This window comes from Betta splendens, chromosome 10, assembly GCF_900634795.4.
Source record: "Betta splendens chromosome 10, fBetSpl5.4, whole genome shotgun sequence".
Taxonomy (NCBI): Eukaryota; Metazoa; Chordata; class Actinopteri; order Anabantiformes; family Osphronemidae; genus Betta; species Betta splendens.
This window is the reverse complement of record NC_040890.2, coordinates 12,459,687-12,481,030: the sequence shown is the minus strand read 5'-3', so window position 1 is coordinate 12,481,030 and position 21,344 is coordinate 12,459,687. Positions and strand designations below refer to the sequence as shown.

At 45.0% G+C, this 21,344-nt stretch overlaps 2 protein-coding genes across 4 annotated transcripts; both read left to right on the top strand.

Moving 5' to 3' along the window:
- Positions 1-6,466: 6,466 nt before the first annotated feature.
- On the top strand, positions 6,467-14,454 carry si:ch211-276i12.4 (uncharacterized). Of its 3 annotated transcripts, none has more exons than XM_029166086.3 (8): positions 6,467-6,607; positions 8,112-8,435; positions 8,630-10,211; positions 11,473-11,501; positions 11,627-11,755; positions 12,416-12,482; positions 12,584-12,691; positions 12,999-14,454. In XM_029166086.3, exons 2-8 carry the CDS (start codon positions 8,329-8,331, stop codon positions 13,620-13,622), a joined length of 2,646 nt encoding a protein of 881 aa, XP_029021919.1. In that variant the 5' UTR covers positions 6,467-6,607; positions 8,112-8,328; the 3' UTR covers positions 13,623-14,454. The 3 variants fall into 3 exon arrangements, with proteins under 3 accessions (XP_029021919.1, XP_055368235.1, XP_029021920.1); XM_055512260.1 differs by having other exon boundaries at positions 6,492-6,607; positions 6,799-8,435; XM_029166087.3 differs by having other exon boundaries at positions 6,513-8,020.
- A 1,011-nt stretch (positions 14,455-15,465) lies between these two features.
- On the top strand, positions 15,466-20,165 carry rom1b (retinal outer segment membrane protein 1b). The gene is made up of 5 exons (XM_029165279.3): positions 15,466-16,206; positions 17,229-17,471; positions 17,564-17,751; positions 18,189-18,435; positions 19,333-20,165. Exons 1-5 carry the CDS (start codon positions 16,057-16,059, stop codon positions 19,594-19,596), a joined length of 1,092 nt encoding a protein of 363 aa, XP_029021112.1. The 5' UTR covers positions 15,466-16,056; the 3' UTR covers positions 19,597-20,165.
- The last annotated feature ends 1,179 nt before the right edge of the window (positions 20,166-21,344 follow it).

Below are 21,344 nucleotides of genomic sequence, written 5' to 3'. Positions count from 1 at the left end.
GTCATTTCTTTATTCATCTTACCCACTGTTGCCCAAATCTGGTCCATAAAGAACAAAAGACTTGTGAATATATTTCTGTTCCTGTTAATCTGACTTAAATTAATGCACAGATTCATGAAGTTTATCCAAATGATTTTATTGACAGCCATCATTTATCATTTATAACTGCATATAATTGATCAAGTACTCAAGTATACAGTACTTGATCAAGATCAAGTACTGAAAACTAGTGTAAATGTGACAGCATAAAGTATAAATAGACTTAAAAATAGACTCAAAATAATGCTTTAGTTCAGCAAGACTAGAGGCAAACTTGAGTACTGATCAAATTGACCTAACACAGAAAAGACCAATTGTCTGTCTTGTAGCATAACCATAAAGCACAAGTTTCGATGCAGCCAACTGGAAAAGCAAGACACTGCAGGGAATTGAACCCTGTCCTGACAAAGTCAGGAGTGCCACCACCAGAGTCTTTTGCTTTTTTGTTGCTGTAACAGGGCAAAAGCAAAACCTGGAGGAACAAACGGAAGTTTGTTCCTCCAGGAAAAGAAAGCCCCAGAAGACCTGGCTGCTATTTTCTCCTGCCACCACATGGGAAAATCTCTTGGCCACGAGGCTGTAACTAGAAGACAGAACCATTTTCCCCACTTCCCGGCATTCCCCACAATGACACAGGATGTGCGACGGATATCCTTTAATCATTTTAAAGCCACGATACCAGCATCCCTGGTGACACTCAAAGCAGATTTTTCCTTCGCAATTCAGGATTCGTGGGCTGGACATGTCTAAGGCTGTAATGGAAAGAAGACAGAAAATTTAAACCCCCCCACCCACCCCGTTTCCATATTAACCCCCAAATGAATTCCAATACTTATCCATTCTCCTAAGCTTAATGTTTACCGCAAAAGGCACATTTTACCACGGCTATTCTTCCCCCATGATGCATAAGCCTTCAAATCACGTACGACCGCAACCTAGAAGCTGGCTTTACCAAGACATTCCATGATTCCTTGCAGAGGGTTATGTCTCCTGGCCCAGGAGCAAGTTAAGCTGAAAGAGAGGACTGAAAGAAGAAAGAGTTTTGCCCCCCCAGGAAACCCCTGACCAAGTACTACGGCAGTGACGGCAATTTGGGTTTGTCAGTGTGTACAACGAAAAAAAAAAAAAAAGTTATGCAGCGCTGATGTTGCATGCAACATAGAGTTACACATTAAAGCCATGGTATGTTAAAGAAAAATCGAGGGAACCAAAATTACTTAACTTTGCACCCATGACATTGAAGTGATGCAGTATTAGCGAGACAAGCTTGCAGCTCTTGATCTTAATGTGACTGGATTCTCAGTGTTCCATCACAGGTTAGGCCATCCCAGATGACAAAGACAAATTTAAGGCAATTTGACCTGAGAAACCAAAGGGAAAAGGAAAAAAATGGCACGCACACACAAACACAGCAGGGCTTCTGCGAAGGGCGTCAAGGGTTGAGAGTTAAGCTCAAGCGCACAGGGGCTTGGTACGTCATTCAGGGGCCACACTCATATTCGCTGACAGCTTCCACAGATGCCTTTGCATTCAGAGGCAGGAGAGATCGGAGCGGACAGACGAAAATGATCTGAAACAAAGAGTGATCCACAACACACCCACCACACAATACTCAAAGATTCGAGTTCTACTCATCTTATGGTTTTTGATGCAAAGCAATAGGGCCTTCTGGCCAAAGAGAAGCTAGTAAAGCATTGTTTTTATCTGATTTCAGGTTAACATAAAGCCAGTTCCAAGATTTTGTTTTCTTGACTATCACATTAAAGTTTAAACTGTAAATCAACTTCTTACTAAATGCTCCACGATAGGACTTCGCCTGTGCTTGAACCAGTCTCGCACTTTGATTTCTGTGAAGAGAAGTGTAGGGATACACCCAACCAAAACCAATGCACAATAGAGTCTAAAGCAATACATTTGCATTGCATGTCTAATTAAAGCTGCACCATGCACAGCTTCCCTCAGCTACTTAAATTTCAACGAATTGTCGCACATTTGCACGATTTTGGAAAACTATGTAACCAACCTGCCACTTGCACAGTTGCGCAAGGGCTAGTAGCTGAAGGCTAACCAAGCTAAAAATGTCACAACAACCTGCCTCCATCGCTCAAACTGCGCTGGTTGAATACAGGCATTTCAAGAGCAGGATGATTCCTGTGTTGTCCTAGGTAGACTGCTTTCTTCCTTTCTTTAGGCAGTTCTGTAAAATCAGAGAGGCAGACAAAAAGACACCCCTATGTTCCCCCACCCACTTCACAGTATCGTAGAACTGACTATTGTTATCCTTACCCAAATGCTTTACTGCAGATACTAGAACACATGAAGGTCCATCAAATCTTCCAGTTATCACAAGAGACTTGTTAAGAAAGCACAGCAGTGCCAGTTCTACTTTCAAGTACATCAAGAGCAATGATGGCAGTTGAGCCCATTCAAGATAAGAGACCCCTCAAGGGTTTAGCATTTTCTGCTTTCCAACATCAACATTTGATGGATTCAACTTATCTGCCTTTAATTTCCACTTTGAAAAGGATGTCATTCGAGCCCAGGTCACATCCGTGCTCTACAAGATCCAAGCTCAAGTCATACCTGAAAAAGCACAAGAAAAGCTCCCCACAAAAGCCCCCAAAAGAACAAATGCATACCAGAACTGTATTCAATCACAACAAGCTATGCATTTATTACGCAATAAAAAGAAATCCTTTACAGATAGTTCACTCATTGTATTGTCAATACAAGGCATAGCAACTAATTGCAAAGGAACTTGCAATGGAAGTATTTAGCCAGACAATGAATGTTAAGAGAAATGTGAACACATTTAGTGACCTTACGTGAAGCTCGATGCGCAAGGAAACTTGTACATACAATGAGTTAGGAGAGTTCCTGAAGTCTTGGGTATTGGAAAGCGCACAGGACACAGCACACTGAAAAAATCAAAAGGAAAAGGCCTCTCCCCACAATATCCATCCCCAGATACAATAATGTAGTACAGAACTACAGGATATTACTGGCTTTACAGCAAGAGTACAACTGCTCAAGTAAGGACAGATCTACTTGACTACAAATAGATTTAAGCCATTTGTTCAGAAGAAGCATTGAAATACCGCAGGCCTGAATGAGGGGATTGATTCCTTCCTTATGAAGTGTAGATGTCGAGTTGAATGTAGATTTGATGGGCGGTGAAATACTTAATCTGGAAAAGTCACAAATACACAGCCCCCTCCCAACCCAAAAAAGCAACTCGCAGTCTTTACAGATTCACAATGACTTCTAATAAAGAGACTTGTTACCGCACTCCCTCGGAAAACAGTGCTTCTGGCTACCTCTGGTACTAGTTATGGGATTCTATCCTGCGAGGGAAAGTGTCCACTTGAATCCTGCTGGAGCACCTGGATGTTTCCTATTCAAGCCATGTGTGTCGCAACATGGAGCTGTGAAGTCTAGGAAGAGACTGATTAACGCCCCACAACCCACCCTCCCAATGCCCAAAAAGTGTGCAGTCCCATAGAAATGTTACAAAAAGTGTAACACAAACTAAGACTTACAAATACCAAATACCTTCCTAAATCTCTTTAAATGGCAGTGGATGCACATGTTCCTGATCCACAGAACTACAGTAAATAAGGTGAGCTGAACTTGTACCGGGGGCTAGCACAGGGAATTCTTTCCAAGATCAGCTTTAGGGGCTCAGGCCTGTGAAAAGAAAAAACTCCAAACACGTTTTAAATAACCCCGCCCACCCCTTTAGCTTTACTGACATAATTGTCCTTCTGTACACTATACAGCATAGGCAATTATGAATTCATGTACAGGATAGTTACACCCACATGTACACTTCATGCAAAACTCACTGCTTGGCCAAAGAAGTAGATGTAGCCGATATATACCAATGAAGCGCTGCTGAAGTACTGATGGGCCGCTTTACATGCAACCAGCTGAACTGGAGACCATCGACGCACTCCAATGCCGAAAACTTCTCTGGGGAAGACCTATTGAACAACAACGACTGCCTGTCCCTCTGGCGGAAGGGGGGGATTACTTCTGATTGCAGGGGGTTGAGAAGTCCGATAAGACGCTCCTCTCGCCAGCACAACACCAAGGCATTCATCACCACCACATTCATGTCAGTGCACTACAGGAGAGGCGACCATGGTACAAAACGTTTTACGCGGCTTGCCTGAAAAGAGGAGAGAGAGCTGTGCGAGAAATGTGGTTCTACAACATTTGTTTCTTAATGGTAGTTTTAAAACCAAATGCTGTTATTTCACAGAAATACCTCTACCCAATATACAAACCAATACTTTGCTTTAATCGTGCGGTAGAAGATACTTGTGTGCCCCGTCCCACCCTCGTCACTGGCTGGTTCGCTCTGGATCTGCTGTTGCTGCGTCACCGATGCTCACTCTGCTGCTACCCTGCCCTTTGCCTCTGGCTCCCTCTGGTGTAAACTTGTGACTGATGCAGCTGCTCTCAGGACCCCTCTGGTTCTGTCCTGCCTGGCTCCACTCTGGTTCGCCCACACCCTCTGGTTCGGTCCTGCCTGGCTCCACTCTGGTTCGCCCACACCCTCTGGTTCGGTCCTGCCTGGCTCCACTCTGGTGCTCCCACGCCCTCTGGTTCTCTCCTGCCTGGCTCCTCTCTGGTGCTCCCCGTGTCCCATGGCCTCACTCCACGCTGGTCTTGTGATCTTCATCTAATAACTAAGTCCATTCCTTCCATCGATAACTCAGTCCATTTCCAATGAAAAAAAAAAACATCTTCTCTCTTCTCTAACAAACCAATTATTTTCTATACCAAAAAAATGCCCAGAAGCATCTGAGACTATTAAAAAATTCTGAGCTATAGCTCTGAGCTTCAATTCCTCCATGCTTCTCATAAGCAGATTTCAATCCTTTGTTGATCACGTCTATGGTTTTAACAACTTCTGAACCTCCTGAGCAATAACGCAAACCTTTTTAATACAATGGTAAAAACAAATGCCTGAGTAAAATCTCAAAACTAAGCCTTAAAAATATTTGATTATTTGACGATTAAAAAAAAATCTTCTACAGTTTCGGTCCTAAGTAATTGTCTCTTCTAGTTTAACTGCACTGAAGACGTTCAATTGTAGTTATGAAACACTTTTGTTACGTTTCTATAATAGGTAGAAACTCTTGCTGTAACTTTACTGTATTGTCAGCTTTACGGAAAAACTGCAATTGACTCGTTTTAACAATGAAGGCTTATTTAGAATTAACCAATACCGATAGTCTCTGAATCATTACAATCATTGACGACAATTCCAATACATTTTCAACCAAAATGTATACTTGCGGTCGCTTGGAACAGCTGCGTGGCCACGGCTAGCCTAGTGAAGGCTACATGCTGACGACTCCCTCCGCCTCTAGCCACGACTAAGACGGCCACGTCACCGCGTCGTTTAAAACAACCAATGATCAACGGCTAAGTTACTACGTCACAGCTTCCATTTTGCGTTTACTATTGTCACAAAAACGTGACAGAATTAATCTATTCGTGGCCGTTAGAAAGAACATGACTTACAATTTAAGATCCCTTAAATAAAGTCTTACAATAACTGTAGCCTGAACAACAAAACGACCGTTAAAAAGTAACCGTCTCGTAAATGCGCCGTTCAGCCGTTTGCATGACAATGTTAGCGGCTAAAAATAAAACTATCTTGTAAGGGCAACGCCTATTTGCATTTTCGTTTATCAGCCGAGATTAATTAAAGAAAAAATGCCTGAATTAAAAAAAAAAAAAAACAAAATACTGCGTTTTCTCAACTGCTTGACGGTTTATGATGCTAACGCTCCACGAAACAAACTGGATTAAAATCTTATCAAATCTCAACCTTGGTAGAACAAACCTAAATAGCTTTGTCTTAAACAAACGTATTTAAAAGTATTAAACGAAAGAAATAAACAAAGCTAAAAACAAATACCGTCTACTCAACACACGACAACGTCTCGGTTTCCTAAGAACGCAGTGAAGAAATATGGCGTCACTGGGGGTATTTATACTGTTCGAGACTCTGCTAAGGACACACCCGATATTCTTCCGATGAGAAAGTAGTCCCACTTTCATGCGATAAAAAAGCTGACATGTGCTGTTTGTAGCGTTTATTTCGACTTTGAAGTAGTAAGGATAATAATTTACATTTCAGAAAATAATTGGTAGCTAAACTGAGCCGAAACAGCATTAACGCGCGGTTCCAACGTGGAACGGCTCTGAAACAGACATAAATAGAAGATAGCAAAACATATCTTAATACTAATAGCTTATTTGATGAGATATTATTATCTTAAATATGAAGTGTGTCCTGAATTACTGTTGGAGAGATTTTATCGACGAAAAGTACAAGACATTCATACTCAAAGCGACGCGGAGTAATACATTGTTATGTGTAACACGGTCCTACAAACCGGATCAAACTAGAATGTGGTTGAAATTACCGGATCTATGTCTCCTTTACTGCAATGGTGTGCTGTTTATTATCGCCAAACAATAGAAAACAGCCGACTCATACTTTTTAACTTGGGCGGTCCACACCGTGTTTTTATTTTCAGTTAGTTCAGTGAGTATTTTAAGGCTCGTCACGCTGGCTATATTTTAAGACTTATTTATAATATTGTCTTATCTATAGTCTATATATATTAGTATAATTGTGACAAGTATTTGCTGTGTTAATTTAGGCTTTAATGTACAATCCAATCTCAGGTTTGTAATACATTATAGAGTATATGTGATAAAACTACGACTATCTAGAATCAACCAGAAGCAGAAAGAAGAGGAGACAGGATGGAAATTTACCAGTACCCAGCCGGGAGTGGCCTTTGTTCACCAGCAGAGGGCGCAGTGACCGGCGTGCCATTACTCACGTCTCTCCCTGTTCATGAAATTCTGTATCCACCCATTCTGAATACTGTTTTTAGTATTGATTGCCTAGACAAGTCTGGGCAACCTCCTTTATGTAACTATTTACTTAGCATAGCTATGCGCCATTGATCAGCAACACCCTGGTGTGGGAAATTCGACCCCACCCTTGCTGAATGAATTGATCTCTTTCATGGTTTTAGACAGGATGTGAACCAAGTCAGGACCATTAAAACGTTAGAAAGAGAGGGTTTGTACATTTACATGTGAAAAGCACGTCAAACAAATTTTTAATCAAGGCTGATAAAAATTGATTATCAATTACCGTGAGTGAATCATTCTGTCTAAAAACGAACTGAGAAGGATCCATTGTCATTATAAGAAGCGCTGCTGTGTAAGAAATAGAGTAAAAAAAAACGATCACAGCTTCTGTGTCACAGTAGCCTATATTTATATCACAATGCTGATTGAAGTAAGGCACATTCTAAAGAAACGTTTATTCAAACAACCAGACACAGTGCAATAATTAGTGTATTTCAATACCGGATGAATGAATTGATTTCATGAAGTTAATGAAAAAAAAAACTGACAACATGTAACAATTATAATAATCACAACCTATAGCTGTGACAGTAGAAGTAGGTTGATATAATCATCAGTTCTCAGCTAAATGATTGTGAGAAACTTCTAATCAAATGAGAAATATAATTTTTGTATAATAATAACTGTAGCAGTAAAAACAGATTAAACAAAGCAGGTGATGTATAGAATGTAGAGGATATAAACCTGACGTTGTAGTGCTGGACAACACAAACATAAGCAAAGCCCATTTTACAGTTTATATCAGTGGGTTAAGTAAACTCTGTTATATATCCTGCGCCACAGGGCTCAGTTCGATTGTCCCCTGCATGAGGACAAAGGTCTCGCTCTTTCATCTGGTTCATTGAGCATCCAGTTGTTACATCAGGCGTGATGCAGAGTCAAACCACCATCCAGGAATTCATACATTCCTGCTAACGAGCTGTTACTCTGTTATTCGGTGTCCTGATGCCAAGAGAGACTAGAGAGAATACTCATAGGTGGATAGGATAGATGAACTATCAACAGCTACATGGTAACCTCTAAAGCTTTGTCTTTCCAGACTCCTATGTGAGAGAACCTGTTTCCTTATTATACAGTTTAGAATAATATTTTATTTCTTATAGCACCTGTACAATGGCTGTGAAACTGAAGTGAAGATTCCTGCAGCTGACGTTGACATACAGGCTGTAGCTTTCCAGGACGGGACATTATCCGATGAAAAATTAGATCTGCAGGGCAGAGCAGACCGCCGGTACCATCACGGATTTCCATCAGGGCTACTTGCATAGTGGACCTAACCAGGAAGGCATTAACGGCCTACTACCGGGGAAGAGACAAGTGATGGAGAAGTTTTTTAAGCCTGTTCATAGACCTTGTGCCCCAGATGAGATCAAACTGAGGAAACACCATCATCATCTTCACCCTTACCAAGAACCTAAGTTCTACAGGTAGGATGATATGTTCAAATGTGCAATATCGATTCAAAGAGAAGGCTTTAATTTTTAAAAAGTGGTTTATATGCATTTGCTATTGTAGTGGAGACATTTTAGCAGTTGGATAATGTGATCTGCCATTAAGAATCCAATACACAGACCAAGGCACTGGATATATTAACAATTACAGTTTAATTTTTTTGTTTTAGATACACGACACTTGATGAAACAGACAGAAATGTAGATCAAAACCAAAGGCACCAGTGTTCCCAGCAGCATAGAGGCTCTGACCACAATGGCCCCCACCACACTACCTACCAGCGTCATCAAACACCAATTCACCACAGTGAGGAGAGTGAAGTTCTCTATAACCACCCTACTCCTGTAACACTCTCGGCAGCCTCTTCCTCTTCGCTTTCTTCATCCTCTTCTTCATTCTCCTCTTCCTCGTGGTACACAGAGGCAAGCGCAAATGATCCATTTTCCCTTCGCCACGCAGAGCGGCCACAGCATTCCCTGTCCTGCTCCAACATCGCAGATGTGCCCAGAGGTTGCCGGGAAGATGAGAACAGCGAGCCAATTGCCTTTGCCTCCAATAAACATGGCAAGAAAGACAGCGTGTGTAGTGAGACACATGCGACCATGCATCCAAAGGGAATGCATGGTTTTCCCTCTCTTGACCGAGGCCACAGCAGAAGCGAGGAGGGACTTTTGCAGGTTAACGTAAGTGACCGCGAAAAGGAACAATCCAGAGCACCGCGTATGAAGTACGGGCCCCTGTATAAGACAGCTAGCCTGAACCGAGGGTTGGAGTTTAGTGAACAGGACGCTCTGCTGGGTGTCTCCAGAGGCCCCAAGAGAGCCGTGTCTTCTAGCCAGCTTCCCAGTAAAGGCATCCTCAAGAACAAGCAGCCCCAAATTGACATACGTAAAACTAAGTCAATGGAGGTGCTGTCGCCAAGAGTTCTCAAAGAACAAGCTCCGAGTGCAGAGAAGGGTAAAGGGGTTTCTCAAGCCGAGGTAGAGCAAGCCAGGGTGAGGTTTGTGCAGGGAAAGGTGCAATTTTCAGCCTTTTTGGATGAGATAACAAAGCAGGTGATAAGTCCGTCAGATCTCACCATCTTGGGTTTGAAAAACAATGAAACCAGCGGGAAGACACCTGGCCCTGTCAGGCCCCAGCTCCCACCCAAGAAACACAGAGAGAGGTCAGAGGAGGCCAGAGAGCTACATCCAAAGCAACCCAGCAGACAGGATAAAGCAGCCGGCAGCAGCTCTCGGAAACAATCGGACTGCTCCAATCCTGAGAGCGTGATCTCGTGTGCACCAAGGAGCAACCACACAAGCCCCTCGCCCCATCGCTACCCCAACTCTGGCAGCCACAGCGCCCACTACGGAGGAAGCCGGAGGGACCGGAGACCGTCGCCCACGGGAGGCTCTGTCACAGGAGACAGATATAGGCGGTGTGGCTCTCACCTCACTGATGACACCAGCACCAGCCCTGAACGCGGCCAGTCCAAACAACGGCACCACCGCAAACAGCAGCCCGCCCTGCCCCACGGTACTCAGGCCCAGCGCCTCCCTCAGTACCCGCCCCAGCAGGTGCCGCTAGGCTCCGGCCACAGAGGCCCCGCTAGGTCCCCGTCGTCTGGAGCCCCGGGTGCCGAACCGGGCCTCAGGTCTGAGTCCTCATCCTCAAAATCAGATTCATCCAGGACCAGAGACACAGCCTCTACGGCCACCAGTTACAGCAGTTCAGAGCAGAGGGGTCGGCACCATTATAAACAAAGTAGGGTGAGTTTACTTGAACATTAACAAAATACCTTATGATTGAGATGACAAAATGGGAGGAGGAGATCAAAACTATGCTGCGGCACTGTTTGGTCTTATCATGAGTCACATTCCTGAGACAGAAATCTGGCGCAGTGGATGAGTCATGAGATTGCAAAGCAGTCAGTAAGTGAAACAGCCCCTGAAGCCGAAGCGCTGCAGTGAAGGGGTGAAATCGAGATCAAGACGAGCACAGCAGCTGGAGTGTTGCTCCAGTGTTGCAGAGGAAACGTGGCTGAGTCACTGAGGGAGTGGGACGTGTCAAAAGTACGCACCGCTCGCTGAGTCATTCCTCAGCACTGCAGCAGCCTCGCGCTTTAACTACAAGGCATTTAAAATGAAACCCGTGAATATCCTTCGCAGGATGAGACGGCCTCATCACACACCGGCCCACAGAGATGTGAGCATGAGGTGGTTGGATAAGAGCTCGCATCATGTTGCTCTTACATAAGAATCTGTTGAGGCTCACGAAGGCAGCGACGCTAATAAATACACACAGCGTTGCGTAACAGCACCTATTTCTGTGTGGTCACTGTAAAGGATCTGGGCTCAGTTAGCGTCCGGTGAAGTCAGGTTTGTAAAATCACACCGCATACATAATCATATGTGAGCATGAGAGCACAGAGCTTATTGATTGTACTTGGCTGCATTTCCGGCCATAAGTCGATATGTTGTTCAGTTCGTCATGTCCTCAGCACGGAGCGGTGACCTCTCAGGGCGCAGCCTGACTGACTGATGCTCCAGCTCCTGTAATACCTCTATATGCACGTAGAACCCCCATGAATGGCTGAAATGCGACCTTATATTCCTTTGCTGTTCGCCTTTTGAATCCTCGTGTCCTGCAGCCGATCACAGCAGCAGCTTTTGTTCTCGGCGTTTTCCTTTTTTGGGAAGGGCTTCTGTGCAAAGACTGCAGCGCTCGCTCAAATATCTACGCCGCGTGTTGTGTTTGGACGCCTCCCAACCCTGTGGAATCCGAACAAAGCTGCACTGGTGAAGCAACGCTGCGCATTTACTGTGGATGAGTCACACAGAACTGGTGGCCTATTTTACACCTTGAGGACTATGTAAACAAACTGTGGGTTATGGGTTGTTTACTGTAAACCCTGTCAAGTTAAAGGTGAAATCTGCATTAATGAGCTGGAGCCCAAACACAAATACTGCAGTGTTCTTCAAGTCAACTACATTTGTGCAGTATCACATTTCTCTATTCCTTCTTTTCTAGGACACACCGAGTGATGCTGAACGTCTTCAGTAAGTCTCTGTGCACTTTCTCTATAGTGTTTGTTTATATGTGCATCACATTTGTAGCTTTTACCTAACCAGCAAGCATAAACACGGCTGTCTGACCATGCATTTACATGGGTTTGATTTCTCAGTGCACTGCAGGAGGACAACGCTGATCTTCACCAGAATTTGCTGCAGACAGTGGTTTGCATTGAGAGTCTAGAGGCGGAGCTGCAGAGAACCAGGGACGAGCTCAGTCACGTCAAGGAGAAGTATAACAGGTCTGGAATCATAATAAGATGGACCATAACAATGAGCCGGATGCACAAATGAGCAGATTTAATATTTACCTGCCAAAGTTTCACATTTGTTACAATGTATAGAGGAAAGCATGTCTGTTTTAGGTCATTACTGTTACGTGTGCACATGGATTGACCCTATACAGCTACTGCTAATCAATAAAAACCCATCAAATCAACCTATGGCTTTACATAATATTTACTATGGATTAACTGACCTATGGAATGAACTGGAGGGACAGTATAGACCCTATGTGTCCCTTCTGGGAGGGCTTTGTTACTTCATTGCTCCATTTCTTTGGCGACAGACACAGGTGGGCTTAAATCAGCTGTTCATGAGTCAGAGTCCTTGTGTGACCCTGGTTTTGTCAGGCCTGTATTTATCACCAAACAACTGCCGCAGGCCCATCAGGCACACGCTACGCAGGCCAAGCATTCTGCCTGATGCAGCCTAATGTCAGTGGCCACTTTACACAGAGCTGCAGCTTGGTGGCAGTTGTTACATATTAAGGAGCTCAGTGGTTCCAGTTGCCCCGACAAACAAGCGCTCGGCTTCGGACAAGAGCGCGCAGTGAAAGCGCAGAAATAAAAATGCGTTATGACATCACATTAAAACATGGTGCCTGCTGGTTTATGTTACAGCCTCCTGGAGAGCCACACTGGGACCAAGCAGGCCAATAACCTGCTGGGGGAGCAACTGCACGTAGCGGTGAGCAATAAGCCAGCTTTATTAGAACGGAGCTTATCCTGGATGCGGCGCCTCTTTGCTGCTTCAGTGCACATTGAAATACATTGCTTGTGCGTGTGCAGTCGGAGAGTCTGAGCAGCGAACGAAAGCACCTATTAAAGCAAGTGTCGCAGCTGAGCTCCGAGCTGGAGGACGCCCACAGAACCATCGCAGCCCTGGAGAACATCAACGTGAGCACACTGCCATCTGCTGTGCACACACTGCATTACATTTACTCCCATTTCCATTTACTGTCATGGTTTTATTGATCTGTCTTTTGGTGCAGTTTTTTAATGTATGTACACTTCCAACCTCTAAATCAGCTCAAAATCAGTGCATGACAAGGGCGAGGACATAACGATCTTGTGTCTGGAGGTTGAGTCACGGCAACTGGACTCTAGAAGAAAGGAGCCCAGTTGCCATGACAGCTGCCAGACAACCTCACCTTCTGTTTTCCACTGACTGTGTCCTCTGGGGGGTTTGGTGTCTCAATTTCAGGTGCCGTGCTTGATTAAGGGGTTACTGGAGAAGCACTTTGACTCAGCTGAGGCCGTACAGAGGTTTCTGTCTGGCTCTGCTCCAAAAAGCTATTCTGCTACCTCTCCACAAGCAGACGGCCGATCACACCCTCCTGAAGTTGGGAGGGAAGCACACGGCTGGCTGGCAAAGTCAGAGGCAGGTCTGCAGAGGGCCACGGCCTTCGTGCCCTTTAAGCAGGGGCCGCCAGCACCAGGAAGCGAGCCCTGCCTCGCGGAGCAGCGCGAGTCCTGCTACAGCCCCCCGTTCTCCGTGGCTGACATCAGCAGCGCTATCTGTAACAACATGGCCGACACGGCACATCCTGCGTGTCCCCGGAGCCGGCAGCAGCCGCCCCCGTGCGCGGACCACGCCGAGCCCCCGCTGGAGCGCCGGCAGGGTGACAGCTGGGGCGGGACGGGAGGGGTCATGGTGTCGCTTCTGGAGCAGGATGTTGTGGATGTGACCGCCATGTCAGCGCAGAAAATCCTGGATGAGTTCATGCAGCAACTGCAAGCCCATAAGGAGGTGGGCGGAGGGAAGGCGCAGCAGGGCCGGCAGGGGCTGGTGAGAGGAGCAGAACAGGCAGGAAAGGTGGCACAGTGAAAGTAGCAGCCAAGAACATGGGCATTCTCGTTTTGTTGGTGGATTTGTTCACACATGTAAGCTTATTTTTTGCCTTTAGTTCAGTATTTCTTTCACCCCAAACTAGAATAATAAGTAAAAAAAATAGTAGAACCATCATTAAAGGAGAAGCCTTTAAACTTCTGCATTAATAGTTAACAAACCAAATGTAAAAGCAGTGTATTAACAACAAAATAAAAATGGAACATGCATCATCATTATTAATATTATTATTAGACATTAGATTATTTATCTATTTAACTGGCATTTACTGGTTGTCAACTGTTTGGGATGTTTACACGTTAGATAGATTATTGTTCAAGCACGTTTTCTAGATACAGTTCTTCTTTACAGAAGTGAACTCACCAACTGCTCATCACATTTCCAACGTAATGGTACAATAAAGACAAAGCTTCCAAGATATAAGATTGTGAGAATTTCTTTATTTCTAATAAGTTTTGTGTTAGCCATGAGCGTAATCTAGTTTAATCCAATAATAACTTTACCCCCCCCCCCCCCCCCCTCTAATCAAACACCCATTTAAAATGCTATTTAAAAATTGTATGTGAAATTCAATTGTAATTTTAGAAAAAAATATGTATATGTATATATAAAAATATGTATGTATTGTGATATTGTGATATTTTACTGCATAACAATGTTACTGTAACCAGTTGGGTCTACCTCTCATTCATGCACACATCCCCTCTGAACTGAGCAGTAATGAATGCTACTGTTAAAAAATTCACTGGTAGCTGCGTCATTACAGCTTTTTCCGCAATTATAGTATTTAATAAATGCAGATTATTTACGATTCTGTGTTCGCTTTCTTCCTATCAGCTTGAAGCATGAACTCAGGTTTGGTCTGAACAGGCCCCTCCTGTTCAGACCAAACCTGAGTTCATGCTGAGTTCATAAATTAGTATTAGTATCAGTATAAAGTATTTTTTCTTTACCTACAGTCACACATCCGATCGCTCACAGTCTGGTTCAGGAACACGGTTAGTGGATGATTAAGGGGCATGAAACACGTGTTATGTGTGTTGTACAGGCTCTGTCACAGGACCTTCAACCTAACTATACATCTGACTCAAGCCGTACTTATAATAATGGTTTAATGCCATTGATCCCCACCCTCCTCCCTGTGGCACTGTGATGATAATCCCATCCAATCTACAAGCATAACTGTCATTATGATACTTTCACTTCCTTGCTCCAGACTCGCTCTTAGCCCCAGAATGTCTTTTTGGGGCAAGTCAATAATAAAATACAGAAACAAATTAGAAAAGGTTTATACACATATACATAAGAACATATCTATAATGTGGAATAGACTCAAGTCATGCTTTTGAAAGAAAATAACTCTCATTCATTATGTACAGTTTTAGTATAAGCTTCCTTCCGTTGGTTCCTTACTTCTCTTGCTCTTTCCCTGCATTATATACATATATACATACATATATATGCATATAACTTATATAAAATGGTCCGCACTCGAAAGAAAATTTTAAATTTGATTTGCTTGCTTGTTTTCTCAAACTTATGGTATTTCCTTTGAGGCATTGTGGTCTAGGCCGTGCTGATGGCCTCCAAGTAAGCCTACCTGTGATAATAGTCCATTAGACTCCCTAGACACCCCCCCCAACACACAGACACACACACACACACACACACACACACACACACACACACACACACACACACACACACACACACACACACACACACACACACACACACACACACTACGTGTCTATCTAAACAAGTTTGCTGATCAGACACTGGCCTGCTTTTCCATTGGCCCCTGGACTTTAATAGGATCCCAGGGACTCTGTTGGGGGGATTACGGCTCCAAACTCTAAACTTTGCCCAGTCTCTGTGTCCTCCAACCATGGGCACGGGTGTTTAGGGGGGCGGCGTACATGCACACACCCAGAGGGGCGCCATCAAAAGGCAACAACACGTCAAGAAGACGAAATCATCGCTTTTAGGTGGAAGGAGGGCCATGGTAGCGTGAGCAGTCAACTACAGGGTGAAACCTGTCATCTCTGCGACAAAGGAATATCACTGTTCTCACACTTTTTTATGCTTTGTCTCCATTGATTTGGATTATTACAATTTTTCAGATTTCAATTTCATAGTTCAGTGGAAACAATTTGGACTTTCCTCCGTGACCGACTGTCTCCTCTACCACCTGAAGGATCTACCTGTTTATCCCTTCCACCTGGGACAACTTAGAGGAGCTCAAGCTGCTAATAACTCACCCGTCTGCGTTTACCACCACACGCACCCGTCCCCTCTGTCTGCTTACTCTCTTTACATGCAGCTGGCCACCTCTGGATTGATTACGCACCTATTTACTCACTGAACTCCTGTGCCCCACGTCCTGGTTGTCTGTGTTTGACGGTGGGGAGCCATGGTGCTGCTGAAGATGAAGTTCACCCAGCAGAGGCGGGTGCGTCTGGCCCAAGGCCTGTGGCTGCTGTCCTGGCTGGCCGTGATGTGCGGGGCCTTCATCTTCTGTCTGGGGGTGTATCTTAAGACGGAGCTGCTCCGTAGGGCAGAGGTAGAACGACAAACACTCACATACACACTCATATTAATGCAATGTCAGGATAAGTCAATGTTGGACAAATATTACTTTTGCTGCACTTTGCTTGTGGTTGTTTTGCTGCTACAGTGACAGGCATATTTATGCATGGTAAGTAATGTGGGTGCAGTTTGTTTTATACCTTCTGAGAAAATCAACATTTCCCCTCCAGTAGCTCATTAGAGAGTGGCATGTATTGAATGCAGGTAATGTGATCAGCAGGTGAAGGTCATGACCTTTGCAAGGCCAGTCAATAGTCCTAATAGATCTCAGATTGATTAGAAAAGATAATGAACATTGACTTTCCGTGTGCTGATAATGGACGCCTTCAGGTATTCTGGTGCAGAAGCAGCCCACAGTGAATACAGGGAACACGCTGACCACAAAAACTGTATCGGGGAGATGCATAAATGATTTTTCTGTAAACAGTGTGCCAGAATGTATCCTGAGTGATTAATCATCTGTTGTCCTTGTTATTCAAACGCATCATGTCTGATACAGTGACTCACCCCGATCATTTGTTTTGCACTTCAGAAAAAAAATCTGCTGTAATTATTCCCCCTCAAAGAGCAACCAGAGACAGATCATTTGTCCTAATAGTCGAGTTAAACCACATATGACTGCACAGATGTTACAGGGTGAGGATATTAGAAGGTAGCAGCTGCGCCAGGCTGAGTTTTTAATGGTAATTTTAAAACAACAATAGAGCAAAGGTGGTTTTCCGGCTGACAGGCCTTTCAAAAGCCAGCCATTAATAAACTCTGTCCGCGAATGACTTTTTTGTAACCAGGGCAATAAATTTAATTTGTCATCATATCTCCAGAGTGCATTCAGCATATCAGCAGCTAATTGGCTCTCTTGCCTGCCAAGGTCACGAGTTGGACAGATAACACTAATTGAATGCTGGGTTATTACCTGCTAAGACAGAGAGAGGAAGTGGAAACTGACCTGCTCTTGTCTCTCTCTCTCTCTCTCTCTCTCTCTCTCTCTCTCTCGAGGTCATGGACAACGCAGAGATCCACGTGGTGCCCAACATCCTGATGATGGTGGGCCTCGCCTCCATCGGCACCAACTGGGTCGCCAGTCGAGTGTGTCAGGACTCCATGGACGCGAGCCGCTTTCCCCGGTGGAAGGTTCTGCTGCTGGTCTGGTTCGGAGCCGCCGCGTTGCTCTGTTGTCTGCTCGTCGCGGTGGTGGTGCTCAGCTACGCTCTGCAGGGGCGTCTGGAGGAGTCCCTGAAGGTGGGTCAGCGGTGTCAGGGTAGCTGTCAGCGTGACACTGGTAGAGAAGCAACAGGACAGAGACAGAAACAGTAAACCCAATCTCACCACAGGTGGGCCTGAGGAACGGCATTCGCTTCTACAAGGACACCGACGTGCCGGGTCGCTGTTTCCAGAAAGAGACCATCGATCGGCTGCAGATGGAGTTTCGTTGTTGCGGAAACAACAACTTCAAGGACTGGTTCGAGGTGCAGTGGGTTAGCAACCGATACCTGGACTTCACCTCCAAGGATGTAAAGGAGTGAGTAAATCATAGTACAGGGAATATAAGAAGCCGGAAGGTGGAGATGATGAACTGGAAGAAACACAGACCTGACTGACGATGTGTATACAGGCAAGACAGGAGCAGCTAATAGAGGTCCACACGAGTGACAGATAAGTAGGCCTCACATCCACAAAGGTCAAACTATATGTTAGAGAGGAAGGATGGAGGGACGGCGGGTGGAAAAGCATGAAATCAGCACAGGAAGAAGGTAATAAAAATGGATCTGGCCTTTACTTTTGAACAGGGAGACAGAAATAGATGGAAAGGTTGGTCATGAATCAAGCAGAGAAAGGTTGGTCAAAGATGAAAGAAGTGAAAACGAGTGAGTAAACCAAAAGGTTATGACAGGGTGACACTTGTCTAGAGGCACTTTTCATCTCCCACTGACATTTCTCCTTCCTCTTCCTCGCCAGCCGCATCCGCAGTAACGTGGACGGACGCTACCTGCTGGACTCGGTTCCCTTCAGCTGCTGCAACCCGGCCTCCCCTCGGCCCTGCCTGCAGCACCACCTGACAGACAACAGCGCCCACTACAACTACGAGTACCAGGCGGAGGAGCTCAACCTGTACAGCCGCGGCTGCAGGCAGGCGCTCATCGACTACTACATGGACCTGATGAACTCCACGGGTCCGGGCGTGCTCTCAGTCATCCTGATACAAGTGGGTCACTTCAGCAGCACACAAAAGTTGTAAGAGCAGCGTCTATGTAGGACACAGAGCCAGTGGTGTCATTTTGTTACTAACTAAGAATTACAAAGTCAGTGTTTGTTCCTTCAGGCACCTGCGATAGAGTGGGTGAGATGTTTCTTTCCAAACATGCATAAAACAGAATTTTAAATACCGTCTGCCTGTTTACTGCTATGACAACCAGCGAGAAGAAAACCTCACTGACACACATTGATTTCTATCTTGTAATCAAACATGCACTTTTGCCCACGTTGCCAAATAACAGTATTGATGCCTTATACGCTTTCTGTTGAAAACTTTGAGCTGGAGCGAGGAACTATCACACCTCTCTGCCTCCAGCTAATCAAACAGTCTCCATTTGAAGGCAGCAGCCAGGCACGGAGGGTTTTCTAGTCCCTTATAGCACAGACACGCTAAGCACAGTACAAACGTGCTGAGCCGTAGATAACGTCTGACTCTCAACCACAGGTCTGCCTGTGTCACAACCTTATAGTTTTCTGCAGGTTTTATATGAGTGGTTTAATTTTCACAGTCTCATTCCCAGCGTCCGGGGACGTAAATGTCCTTTGTGAACCGAGGAAGGGAGGAGAATCTTAAGACCCGCCACATTACTATTAATTTTTAATGTAAACTCTGGCCTTGGCTGAAAAACCTTCAAGATGGTGGTGCTTAACCTTTAGCTCAACATTAGCTCAGCATTTAACCTCTTCTTTGATCTCTGTTAAACACTTTGTCAAGGGGAGATCCTCGATTGGAGTGATTCTCCCACAACACTGTGCACAGCTGCTACAGCGGCTCATTATGCGTTAAAGTGCAAACATTTCAGATATTGCATGAATCAAATTCAGCCGTACCCCATCCTGCTTTTAGATATCTGTGCTTGTGAGCCTGCGGTACCTGCAGACGGCCGTGGACGGCGCCATGGCTCTGGAGAACCCAGAAGGCAACAGTGAGGGTTACCTCCTGGAGAAAGGCTTGAAGGAAACCTTGGAGGAGGTCAAAGCCAACGTCCTTGACATGCTGAAGTTCGGGCAGGTCGACCCGGCCGCCGAGGAGTCTCCTGAGGCCGCGGGGGGCGAGAAGGCTGCTGACAGCCCAACGGAGAAGGCTGCCTCCCCTCCTTCCACCAGCTAGAGGGGGACGTTGATCTGAGGGGGAAGGGGCGCCGACGGGGGGAGTGTGTGTGTGTGTGTGTGTGTGTGTGTGTGTGTGTGTGTGTGTGTGTGTGTGTGTGTGTGTGTGTGGGAGGGGGGTCACAGGCTTCTCAGCTGTTGGGAGTAGAGCACCTGTTGGGTTTTGACCCGCTAGGCTTCACTCGCCCTCCGTCGGCGCAGCTCCCTCGCACATGGCAGCGCGTGGGGAATCCTATGGGGCTCTGCACAGGCACCGACACAAATGCCTCCTCTGTGCAGGGCGTCATGAACGAGGCGTCAGAAGATCGGTCTAGGAGATGTGTAGTGTTCTCGTTGTGTTTAGAGGAAAGTCCAGTCAGTTTCAGCGGGCGTAGCATGCACAGACTAAACGAATGCAACATGTTATGACATATTAGCTAAATCACGTGATGCTCTGTTTCATCCCATGTGCACTGTTTTGTTCAACTCACGGCTCTAGACTTTGTATGGAACTGCAAAGAAAATGTGTAGGAACCTTTTGAAATGGCAACGCACATGAATTATAAATTAAAGGTAGAAGTATTTAACTGCTCTTAGTGTTGGTTTCATTTTGTACATGCATTACAATAAAGGAGTGTATAGACTAACTGGATAGTACGGGTTCTGCAAGGAGACCTGGATTAAGTGTGTGTGTTTGCGTGTGGTGTAGTGGCCTATATGAAGCTGTCATCGTGTCTGTTCTGGCAGCTCTGAAACAATCTGATAATCCCGTATAGTTAATCCCAGAACTGCCACACAAGCAGTATGATACACACTGAGAGCACACAGGAACACACTTTGGCAGGTAGCGAGGCGGCAAATTCATACACGCTGAAAGCAAAATAGATTTTAGATGATCTATAAAGGTTTAATGGTGGTAACTTGTCCTAGCGATGGTTCAGTGTGTCCAACGTGTGCTCAATCTTCCCTAATAAAACTCTATCACAGAATGAGGTCAGCGAATGTGTCATTTTATTCATATAATGAGACAAACCATTGGTGGTCACAGGATATGTTATGTTGCTATAAAACACAAGCCCAGGTTGAAACTTAGAACGACAGCCTACAGCAACATTGAGTCTATAGTGAGAAATAAAGAAATAAATAATCACAACAAATTCAGTCTGAGCAGTCAGTTCTTTTCTCTATATGTGAGGTTTAATTAAGAGAAAATGTATTGAGCATCACTTCAAAGAGCTTCACACTATTATATAAGTCTTACATACATATTTATGTAAAATAAACTAAAGACTATTGATTTGAAATGACAGGCGTTTCTGTGCTGACAGGAACAGCGTGTTTGTAAACGAGCAGGAAGTGCATCACAATAAATACCAGGTTGCTCGGCTGCGCTCTGTTACGGAAAAAATGATGTCACGCGTAGGGCCACAAAAGGCAAACGGGTGTTTAATAGAACCACCAGAGGTCACCGTTGCACAGCACTGGAATGGGTTCCTAAACGTAAAGGACTCACACAAACACGGGGACTGTTACAGCTCCGACGCTTTTCAGGGGAACGACGTCAACGATCAGCTTCACACGAGCAGCAGCAACTTCAGACCGGAAGTAAAAAAAATAAAGTTACACCGCATGACGTATGACGACGCTTTACGTATCAGTTGCAGCTCGTTTGGTGATTTCTAAACGGGTTAAAGCTCAGAAGAGGAAATGAGGGCAGGAATCGGCAGTCTTGTCACCCTTCGAACTGTTAGTCATACAGTGATCATAAGG